Source organism: Gymnoscopelus braueri (assembly GCF_963280865.1).
Source record: "Gymnoscopelus braueri genome assembly, chromosome: 19".
In the NCBI taxonomy this organism is placed as follows: Eukaryota; Metazoa; Chordata; class Actinopteri; order Myctophiformes; family Myctophidae; genus Gymnoscopelus; species Gymnoscopelus braueri.
The window spans coordinates 35,023,193-35,035,647 of NC_137621.1; the positions used below are offsets into that span (position 1 = coordinate 35,023,193).

Below are 12,455 nucleotides of genomic sequence, written 5' to 3' on the forward strand. Positions count from 1 at the left end.
GACTACAGGACGTCTTCCAAAATGAACACGATGCATGTACCAAACAGGATGTGACAGAGTCACGATCACGAAACATTTCAACAGGTGCCTGGAATCCTTTTGTCCTAAAAAGGTGTGTTTAACCTCTTGCGTGTTAATAACACCTGACATTGTATCTCATATTCTAAGCTACAATGGCGTGCACCAACCTTGCCGCTGTAGGCCCCCAGGCCATAGGTGGTGAGGGACTTGCCCCCAACCAGGACAGTGTCCTCTCCGATGCGGTAGGACGACTCCAGAAGCGACTCCACGCTGAAAGGCACGGCCTCCATGCTCTCTCTATCTCTGTTCCACTGGAACAGTGCCCCGTCCAACGACGGGATGAACATCTTATTGCCAAACACCTGCGTGGGTGAGAGAAGGAATGGAGGAAAGCATGTGATTGGAATCACAAAAAAGTTTTTAAAGCAGAAAGAATAATCACCCTCAGAGAGACAAGAGGGAAAGTGATATGAAATGTGACTCGAGATCTGTATACTGTATATACACATGTATGAGTGGAAATTCACGTTATTTTACTGTTGATCATCTTTTTCTTATTACGTTTTAGGAATACATGAATAATAAATTAATTTTAAAGTATTTTTCAATTCAGACAACAGTAAACAAATATATAAATAAACAACTCGCCCACACTGTTTATTGTTTATTGAAAACAGTACAAAATCTGCCCACACTGTGTCTGTCCAGTGTCCACACATACTGAACCCAATCCACTCACACATTACCCTACTTAAGCAATTAACCTAATGTTGATGAGCACATCCAGCATACTGTATAATGTGTGTGTGTGTGTGTGTGTGTGTGTGTGTGTGTGTGTGTGTGTGTGTGTGTGTGTGTGTGTGTGTGTGTGTGTGTGTGTGTGTGTGTGTGTGTGTGTCTCTGTCTCTGTGGGGGGGGTGCATGTTTTGTCATGATTTTGTGTATGTGTTGTGGCATTGTGTGTGTTTTTCTGTGTGAGCGCACATCATGTTTGTGTTTGTTGTGTGAGGATTTGTGTGTGGCGAGCATCTGTGTACAGTACTATCCGCATTTGTTTGAGTGTGTGTGTGTGTGTGTGTGTGTGTGTGTGTGTGTGTGTGTGTGTGTGTGTGTGTGTGTGTGTGTGTGTGTGTGTGTGTGTGTGTGTGTGTGTGTGTGTGTGTGTGTGTGCATGCCTTGCATGTGAGAGTGCTCACTGCAGGGGGCTAGCAAGGATGACATCATTCTAAAAACCCGAGCCAGCGCTTTCCCTAATCCTGATTAACCTCCATTACTTTTAGACCGACAGGGGGTGAGAGACTCTTTTCTCCAGAGCACTGCAAACACAGTATCACACTGCGTGCAATTAGGAACTTATTTGTTCACAAATCCCCCCCAGGCAGAGTAGACTCACCAGAGGTAGAGGTGAGTACCAGGGGCAGCCACATGCAGCGCTAACAAAGCACATAAGAGTCGGCTGTGTAACTGAAGGATGCATTGATACGGACAGACACATTAACTGTTGTGGTATTCAAACCTACAGTATGTCCTTCAGGTTACAAGACCGAAAGCCTTCTGGAAGCACTAGGCCACCTTTGTGTTGAGCCAGCACCCTGCTAGTAAATTCTGACTGTAACATTGACTAGTCCCTCAGACAATTAACAACTCATTACTTCTCCTTTTTTTGTTACTAAATGTATCAGCAGGTAAAATGGTTAATGGGGTCCATGACTGTGGCTGGTGGCATAATACCACAGTTGGCTTCCTGCATTGACTCTAGCAGCCAGGAAGGATGACCTTCTGACAAAATGATTTACAGGGGGGGCCAGGGGGTGCAGAGGTGATGTCATCTCCTCAAGTATGAGGAGAGGAGAGGAGAGGAGAGGAGAGGAGAGAGGAGAGGAGAGCAGAGCAGAAAAAGACAGAATACCTGGAAAAAAATGTGTACAGTAGAACAAAACGAGTAAGAGATAGATACATTGTGTAAGCAGACAGAGGAGGGTTTAAAGACCTGACCACCACATCACCTCATGCAGTCTGGCACGTGGAGAGCTAAGAGGTTTACTTGGATTGGGGGGGTGGGGGTTGTCAGAGGCCTGGATGACTCACCCTTCTCCCGATGCCTTAATCCCTGTCTGTGATCTGGACCACTGTTCCAACACAAACACACTTTCTCTGTTCTCTCCGTTTCACTTTGTGTGACACATATGCACATGAATGATACGTGCCATATGCAGGGGTACACACACACACACACACACACACACACACACACACACACACACACACACACACACACACACACACACACACACACACACACACACACACACACACACACACACACACACACACACACACACACACACACACACACACACACACACACACACACACACACACACACACACCTGTATTGACCAATATAAAGATTGAGGCTAGACAGCGTTCTCAGTGGAAGTTCAACCAGCTGTCTGGCAGCCAGGTAAAAAAAGACCACCCCTGTCTGTGTCCTGCGGGCAGAACTACCCCAGTTCCCCTTCCCTCTTCATATTCCTGACTCTATTACTTTCATTACCTTCATATCAGCTCTTTTTAAAAAGGACTCCCGCCTCCCGGGTTGCACTGAACCAAGTTCATGTGAATTATTAACCAAGCGTGTTATTGAAACTGAGCTAATGAGGTCTAAACGAAACATCTCAGTGCAGAAATGTCTCGGTGAGACGGCTTTTGTGTTTTGCGTGAGCATGCGTGAGGATTTACTTGGACATTATTTGGACTGGCGTCTTTAATAGGTTCAGTTTGTAGTTATGTGTGAGGACCACAGAGGATGTCTGAATGTGGATGTGTGCGCTAGCTAAGAGATGGGGTTGGTGGGCTAAAGGCTGATTCATGCTTAATTCGGTAGCCTCCGTATGGCAGGGCTGTATGGCACTTTTGGAGACTCCGGCACTAGAAGGTTCTGAAAGAGCAGGTATGGAGGCTCCGTGCATCGGCAAACGACTGTTAACGGTTCAGCATTCTTGGTGTTTCTCAACACCATCATGAGCCATGCTATCCGTTCATATCAGCATGCGCTGCAATCGTGGACATATTGGAACAAGTGAAACCATGAAAGGTAACCAAAGTACGGTGTCTCAGTGCCGCACAGCTCCTCCATACCCGTAGGTCACCAGAACAAGCATAACTAAAAAAAATGGGTAGATGAATCTTTGACCAAATGTGGTGTAGTAGCTGTTGTGAATCTATCCCAGACAAATGTGCCAGCAATTTGGAAGCTGTAACAGTGGTAGGCTAAAGTTACCATAAGTGGTCTTTTGAGCGAAAGGTCACCTCTTCAATTCCTGTACCAGCTGCTAACAAGGACTATAGAGAGAATGTTTTGTAAAGAAAATAAAAGGGAGCAGTATCACAGAGATTACTGTACATTTTGGGATGTTGTGTCATGTTGTTTTGTTTGCTGGTTAGAATAAACGGTGTGTACGGAAAAGATACTCTGTACACAGTCAAATCATTTGTGTAAATTTAACTCTCAGACACAAATGGTACAAATGGTCCAATTCGATAACATTTTTCACACTTATTTCACTGTGTAATTGTCAAATTACATTCTTAACCAGCCTGGTTAGGCACTAACAAAGTAGCAGCATTTGATGTCTTCATACTTAATTATTTCTTGCCAGCAGCTAATACAGTACCTAAAGCATCTGCAAAAACGTTGTCTTACTGTTGTTACACACAACAAAAGAAATACATAAGTCATGGGCACATTCTCAGAGGATTCAGTTTGCTCCACACAAGCCTTTGATGCTTAATGAGCTATATTAATCTCGTCATTGCCCTCCACCCGGAGGAGCTGTCAGCATCCACTAGTGTGAGGACTTGGAAGGGGGTTGGGGGTCTTGTCAGCTGAGAGGGGGTACATAGGGTGGGGAGGCATCCCCTTTTTTCCCCAGTGAACCCCAGGGTTATTAAGACGCTCCAGTGATTCCGTCAAACAGCATCACCTCTCACCAGCTGCAAACATGCCACTGTTATCACAAGGCTAATGCTGCACAGTGCACACCTGAGGGTGAGATGCGATGCGGAAGGGGGGGGCAGACAAATAGAGACATAGGGACAGTGAGAAAGAAGCAGAAAGTCAAAGATGATGATGGACAGAACAGTGGCAGGAAGATGAGTGGGATGCCTACTTTTCTTTTGAAAATATATGATCAATCCTGCCCAGGACTGTGGAGACTGGGGTTCGATACCTCCTCTGTGCATCCAGCTTGGCCGGGAACTCCAACAAACACAATAGACCCTTTCGCTAAGCCCCGCCCCAAAATGTGATCGTCCAATGCAGCCATTGACTAGGACAAGCCGTCAGCAGATAGCATTGAATTCAATGTAGTCTAGCCTTCTTTTAGAAGATAATTAGCAACATCAATATCAAGAAAATGTATACTCCGCTGCTGGGGACCTGCAACAGTGATTTCCAAGTATCCAGAGCAGTTGGAGGGGATATTTTTCATTACTTTCCCCAACTCAGAACTGCACTGACAAATGCAGGTTATGGCTGTGTTGTCAAACACGCTCACACAGCTTAAAGTCTGGGAAATTACACAGCTCACACACTGTGACAATATTACTATTGATTATAATGACAAATTGTAATAAAGGTACTCATATAAAGCAAACGTTCCCAGATCAACAGTAGGGGTTGGCACTGGCAGTGACATGGAAGACTATCTATCTATATGACAAATAAGAAATTGGGGAGACATTTTGATAAATAAATAAATACAATACTGAATGGAGTCGATCAATCATGTACAAAGGATAAATACATTTATTGAAACACTCTTTATGATGGACAAAACCATAACTTGAAAAAAACAAAATTTGGTTTTTTTCAAGTTATGGTTGCTTATATAGGGCTATGCACATGTGTCATGTGACACTGGCCAATCACAGTCCTGAATAGGCTGTGATTGGCCAATCACAGCGCAGGATAATTCTACTAATTTCCTGGGCCCAGATCACAGCGCAGGAAAATGTACATTTTTCCAAATCTCACTTATAGGGGCGGTTTCACCGCCCAAAAAAATAATACTATATGATAAAAACGAAAGCAGAACAGCCGAAAAAAGTACTTGACTTACACCGTCATTAATACAGTCATGCAGGTATATTTTAATTTCTTCAGCCGTGTCGGCCAGAAGAGTTATTACTTGTGATATTAATAGTCACTGAAATGACATCGACCTGAAGTCATCCCAAAGACATCAATCAACACCCCCTGTATTTGTTCATTCACACTGCATGCCAGCAGAAGTAGATAGGTGTGCATTTGTGTGTGTGTCTGTGTGTGTGTGTGTGTGTGTGTGTGTGTGTATGTGTGTTGGCATCTCTTCATACAGGTCAGTGTATGTGCACGCATGCATGTTTATGTTTATGTGCGTGTGTGTGCTGGGGGTGGGGGGGGAGACTCTGTCATGATGGGATGACATCATTCTTGGACTAAAGCATTACCTCACCACCCTAATCACCATACCCCCCCCCAGCATGACTCATTCCACATTGGCACCACCATGCCTCCTCCCCCCATCCTCTTCATCCTCCTCATCCTCTCCTCTAACGACTCATGGCTTTCTGAAGTGACAGCTTCTGTCAGTTTTGCAGACAATGCCGTTTGCTGCTCTGTTGCCAATTTACTGTCTTTCTCTCTGACTGCCTGTCTCCCTGCCTGTCTCCCTGTCTGTCTGTCTGTCTGTCTGTCTGTCTGTCTGTCTGCCTGCCTGCCTGCCTGCCTGCCTGCCTGTCTGTCTGTCTAAAGTCTCTCTCGGTCTGTCTGTCTAACAGTCCCTCTGTCTGTCTGTCTGTCTTGTTTCTGTCTTGTCTCTCTCTATGTGTCTGTATTGTCTGTCTGTCCAATTGTCTCTCTCTCAGTCTGTCTGACTGTATCTGTCTGTCTGTCTGTCTGTCTGTCTGTCTCTCTCTCTATGTCCGTCTGTCTGTCTCTCTCTATGTCTGTCTGTCTGTCTGTCTGTCTGTCTGTCTGTCTCTCTCTCTGACTGACTAACTTTCCACACTCTCTCTCACCCTGTCTCTCTCTATATGCATCTCTCTGTCTCTCTCTCCTTTTGGTTAGTCTCTGTTTAGATGTCCATCTTCCTGTCTGTCTCACTTTCCTCCCCACTTCTCTCTTACTTCTTCTCTTCTTGTATCTCTCCTCTTCTCTCTGTCCCTCTGTCACTCTCGCGCTCCTGTTTGGCCTGTTACACCCCCCCCCCCCTTTTGCACCTCTCCTCATTCAGTCTCTCTCCACACACACACACACACACACACACACGTGCATGCACACACACGCGCTCCAATAGGTGAGAGGCTGGTTTCCCTCCGTAAGGCCAGCCAATGGTGTGTCGGCAGCCCCCCCTCTCTAATCACTGAGCAGACTGGTGGCAGAGGGACCCGGCGAGCGCCAATCAAAACAGTCTAGTTGCTAAGCGCTCCGGGTGTTGGGTGCTGAGAGCCAATAGGAGGGCCTCGTCTCACTCACAGCAGCCAGGCATCCCAGGTTACAGGGGGCTGAGAGGACATGGCTGGCACATACAAACACTGACACACACACACACACACACACACACACACACACACACACACACACACACACACACACACACACACACACACACACACACACACACACACACACACACACACACACACACACACACACACACACACACACACACACACACACACACACACACACACACATTTCTTCTTATCCTGTACTTTTCTGTGTGTACAGTCTGCAACTGTGTACATCCTACACTCACTATGGTGTCAGAAGTGTTACGGTTTCTGGAGAAATTCCATGGTTTTCAGCTGTGTGTGTATACATACAGCATATGCATATAAGCATGCACACGCACACACACACACTTAAACACAAGCACGTTGCTATAAGAATACAAAACCAAACACAATGTTTTATACATGCATTCATATTAGCACACACACTGCAGAGCAGATCACTGGCCTCATGACTGACAGGCATCTCAGCCCCTTACGCTCCATCAGCAATATTACATCCAACAAGTGAAAACATGTCTCGCACAGACGCACACACACACACACACACACACACACACACACAAGAAGCGGCATTGGTGCAAGACGTGCACGCATGCACGTGCACACAAACAAACACACACTCACAAGTCTGCATGGCAGCATCCCCACCAACTACCTAGTCAGCAGTCTAGTGTCATTACTTTGTCACTTCACCGGCAGATGGGTAGCCTATAAAGGACGGTGTGTGTGTGTGTGTGTGTGACGTGTGTGTGTGTGTGTGTGTGTGTGCGTGCGTGCATGTTAATTATTTTTAGAACCAAAACATGTCCTCAGAGAGATGAATATAAGAGTAGTCATTTACTGGTTACGGCAGTTAAGTGGTTCTCAACTGTGGTCCTGGGGACTTAGAGAGCTGCTGCTTTTTAATTCTAACAATTTAATTAGGGACTCATTTAAACCTGGGACACCGGGGGAATGCAATTAAAGACAGGTAGAACGGAAGACTAGGAGGTTATGGCATCAATGCAAGACACTGGAATGTCTTCATAAGTATAGCAAATGTCAGTGTTTGTGTATGCGTTGATATTCTCTCCTTGTAAAAATATGGCAATAAAGTTTGGTGATACATGGGTATATAAGTGATGATGTTTTAGTCTGGGTGGGGAAGTGAATGACCACCACTCACCACTCCCTCAACACCTCTTAAGAGCAAGGCACTGAACCCCCCAACTGCTCCAGTGGAGCTGCTCAGTGTCCAAAAGTATAAGAGGTTGTACTGGGCAGTTCCAAGGTTTTTATTTGTGTGTCTGTTGCTGAAAAAGAGCATTTGTGCTCAGTGCTCAGTTACCTACCCTGGGCACTCTGACAACAGGTGCAACAGGCATTGTGGAACCGGAGGCGCATGCATTCCCAACGGGCATGATAAATTATAATATTATGGGTATTTCAGAAATTATGATTATTTCTTTTTTAAAGATTTATTTTTGGGCTTTTATGCCTTTATTGATAGGACAGTAGGCTGACAGGAAATGGGGAGAGAGATGGGGAGTGACATGCAGCAAAGGCCGTCGGGCCCGGGACTGGCTACATTGAGCCTAGGTGCCTGGACCACTACGCCAGCCGTCCAGCCCCGGTATTTCAGAAATTATTACAATTTCTATGTAGGCTTCTATTTTGCTAAACTAAATTGGCTTTACATAAAATGTGAATTCCCATGTCTTTTGTATTTAATGTGCCTATTTTTCAAGTCAATATGTGGTTACTACTTGTTCATCTTGAATAAAAAGAAGGGAGAAAAAAAAACATGCCTGCTACCCTATTCCCAATGTATTACAGTTATACTGAATGCTGTTGCATAATTGTCTAAAATTACCACCAATGATATTTCTAGACCCTGTGATTACGATTATTAATCACAATTTTTAGATAGCAAAATTATAATTTATTGCATGCTGTGGTTATGAAACAATTATTTTACAACACAGCCGAAACCTGTTGACCTTGCAAATGAAATTAACTGAAATTGCATTTTTCTCACCATATTTTCCAATAATAAATTACAGAGGCTGAAATCAGGCTATATGATTGTGCTTTATCAATTATGCAACAGCTCTACCACACTCTGACAATCCACAACAACCCATAATTAGCAGCTGCCTCATATTAAACTGGAAGCAAACACCACAGAGCTTGCCGTTTTCTGAACCATAATATCAATCACAATGATTAATCGCAACGATTTGGAGAACAAACAGATTTTTTTTCATCATACTTGTGGCTCGTAATATTAACACACTGGCTGCTCTCAACTACAAAGTGCATTGCATTCTACATGATTTTCAGTGTCAGCAAAATTTCATAATTGCTAATCATGGAAACCAAGTGTGGTGTATACGATTATACACTATTAATTGTTCAACTACACTGAAACGCTTGAAACAGAAACCTCCACCACCACCACAGACACGACGAGCAACTTCAGACTGATCTAGAGGCCAGTATCCACCCGGTCCCTTTTTATCATCACAGACTTGGGGCTTCCTCCCTGAGGCAAACACTACACAGAGCCAGTCCATATCAAAGTGAAACTCTAACCACTGTGTGTGTACTTTAGCTTCCAGTGAGAGTCTCGCTCCGGGCGGGCTACTCTCGCCTCAAAACATGTCTGTGTTGTTATCTGTGTGGGTGATAAGCCTGTGTGTGAGTAAATATACAGTATACTGTATGTACAAACTAGGAGTCTTGCTGTGTACGTGTGTAAGAACTACAAGAGACAACAACAACAAAAAAAAGATTTATCCTTGAGGCGAAAGAAGCTCCACTAAGATGTAGGCCTATGTGGGGGCTGACGGCTGCTGTTGAATGCAAGATTTTCGAGTGTTTTCTTGGGGGTTGCATGCACGCGTGCATGTGTGCGTGGCAACGCATACGCGCAATTGGGTCCAAAACATGCATGTCCAATCGCAGTACTAGGCTGTCCATTCATAGTGCAACGAGTTAATTTATTGCATTGCATATATGAATATGGAGATGCCAGGAGGGACAGCGTTTGTTTGCAAACAGATGCAGGCAGGGACCACTTTGATGTACAAAGCGGGAAACTGACTTTTGTTATTTAGCATAAAAAAAAAACACCGGATGAGTGGAAACTGCGGCACTCCAAATGATACGAATGCAAATGAAAGACTACAGCTCTGATCCGCATATCTTTATTTTGCTAAATCAGGCTGATGTAGCAAAATAAGTTGAAGTCTTGCATTATTGTTTTTTTTGGAGCGCAGCGATTTCCACTCATCATGGGTGGTTTGTATCGTTGCTGTCGGGCAGAAACCTCCTATCTCCATATTCTAACTTTTTTGTGTTTTTTGGTAAATTAACACCCTACTTGACCATAAGCCTACTACAGCGTCACACGAAAGCATCAAAAAGTAGCAGATCTCGAAAAACTCGAAACGCGGCGCTTTTGCGCTTGTAGATTTGCTACCTTTGTTGTTTTTTTATGAGAATCCTGAAAAGTAACACAGTTTTGGACATACTGTATGAGGTTTCCACCCAACAGAGACGTTACACTACTGTAAGTATTGGCTGTAGCTGAGCACTCACAGCCAAGGAGGTCATCAGAGGAAGCACACCAGCGGTGTGAGCAATTCTTGAACCACGGCATCCCTATTTTAGGGGCGAACGTTTGACGAAAATAACCAATCATAGACTGGCTATTTTCAGCTCTGATGAAATGCTCTCGGTTGGTTAGTATTAGCACCTGTCCAATGCTGTCCAAGTATATTGAATCATTTTGATCGATGAGGATGCAGATACACATACACAAGAGACAAAATACATTAAGAACATACTCTTAATAACAGTGTGACCTCCCTGTGTCCAATCTTTAGCTATTGATATTAAGTTACTTGGTGTGTAGTTTGTGAACCAAGGAGCACAAATCGCAATGCAGTGTTTGCGAGATGTGTGTGGCGACGGTCTACACACACACACACACACACACACACACACACACACACACACACACACACACACACACAGAGTACATAATCCTACCTCAGGCTTGCTGAGGCTGGAGGACACGAGGCACCCTGAGCCCACATCCAGGTCCCACTGTTTCCTGCCCTGGTTGTGGGGGTCCAGGGCAGCGATACGGCCATCCAGTGTGCTGATGATCACCAGGGGCCTGTGGACACACAACATAGAAACACTTTACAGTTTATAATGCAGAGTTCGGAAAAAAACTCAACAGAAACATGGTGCCAACCACAGCAGTTTATCGTTGCTCTAGGGTGGGAAACCTTGTATGTCCAAAACAAAAACCATAATTTTTTTTATTATTATTTTAAAATAAATTAAAATATTGAAAATAGCAGATCTACAAGCTCACAACGTGATGTGAGCTTGTAGATCTGCCATTTTCACACATTTTGGGTGAGACTCTTGTATGGTGATTGGTGAAGTAGGCATTAATTTACGAAAAAAGCATAAAAAGTTGAAATATGGCGATACAAGGTTTCTGCCCGACAGCAACGATATAGTATATGCCACGCCCATCCAGGTACAGTATATTTCTGCTCATCACCAGGGACCTATGGAAGGAATACATTAGCATACTCCCTATTATCAGGTTTTCTGACATAAAAAAAAGAAAAATACAAGGCCATATCAAGGTCATTTGTCTGTATGATATATGGCTTGGTGCTTTAATGGTAGGCTATGCGTTTTCATTGCCAATCCTTTCTTGCGACCTAAATACCTCATACAGAACGGTAGAGATTGAACTGAATTGCTCTTGATTGGCTTGAATTGCTTTGAAAAGAACTGAAATTAATTCAGACCTTGAAAGTGAAAACCCTTTTTGAAACACACACACACAATTATAATTGTTATTGTTGCTGTTGTTGTTTTTTAATAATTATCTATTTATTTATTCATTCATTCATTCACTTTTTCAACCTGAGAAAAGATGTATCAATTTAAATGAATCTAATTAACACATAGGTCTCTAGTTATGTCTGGAGTCTCTGGACATACCAGCAATATTATGATGACCCATTTTCAGCTGTGTAATCATAGATGTAGAAACAGTGACTATTGCTTTGTTATACCACCTCCACCTACTATCTCCCCTAGACGTTGGCTATGGTTTAACCTCCACTGCTTCAGACACATTCTTTATTTAGACCTTCAGCATTTAGGTTAGCTGATAACTCTCCAAAGCACCAGAGTGAAATATGGTTCAATCCTAGAGCAGGAAAAACACAACTACAAGAGATTAAGACTACAGGTCGCCACAGTGCAAAGATACTATCCCTGTAATCCTAAAATGGTCATGTAAGACACTAGACAGAGGTGCAAAGATAAGAAATAGGACAATAAATAGAGGACCAGAGCTAAGTAGAGGGCTAGAAGGGATTCCTTTTTCTCTGTCCTCATCCTGAGGGAGAAGCATTTTGTTACTGTGAGGTGTTAGCACAGATGTTACCGACCCCTCCCTTGTCCTCCTTAGTTTATCATGCAGGACGACCTTCGCCTGCCTGCAGCAGGCAGCACACCTGTTCAATGACAAACCCCACACTGGACGGTAGATGGATGACAGGTTTGCTGGTTGGTTAAGAAGCTTGCCTAGTGCCCTTCAATGGTGCGGTTGGTAATAAGAAAACCCACACATAATAAGAGAACAACACATAGTCAGTGGCCTGGGTTTGAATCTCACCTAGGGCCTTTTCACTGTATGTATCTCAGTTGGGGGAAAACATTAAAATAAAATAGAAATCTATATATAAATAATAATAAAATTTAAAAAATATATATATATATTTTTTAAAATTTTAAGAAGGGAAAAAGCCTGCTTCATTGAGTACTGATGGTCCTCAATACAACAACCCAGG

The 12,455-nt window shown here is 43.7% G+C and overlaps 1 protein-coding gene across 2 annotated transcripts in view; it reads right to left on the reverse strand.

Annotated features, from left to right (window-relative positions):
- The window catches only part of eif2ak3 (eukaryotic translation initiation factor 2-alpha kinase 3), a 51,298-nt gene that overhangs the window by 22,975 nt on the left and 15,868 nt on the right, over positions 1 to 12,455 (reverse strand). For both annotated transcript variants that reach the window (XM_080413855.1, XM_080413854.1), the window contains exons 2-3: positions 10,618 to 10,747; positions 189 to 383 (exon numbers count right to left, since the gene is read on the reverse strand). In XM_080413855.1, coding sequence (XP_080269981.1) covers positions 189 to 383; positions 10,618 to 10,747 — 325 coding nt within the window. The remainder of the gene's footprint in view (positions 1 to 188; positions 384 to 10,617; positions 10,748 to 12,455) is intronic.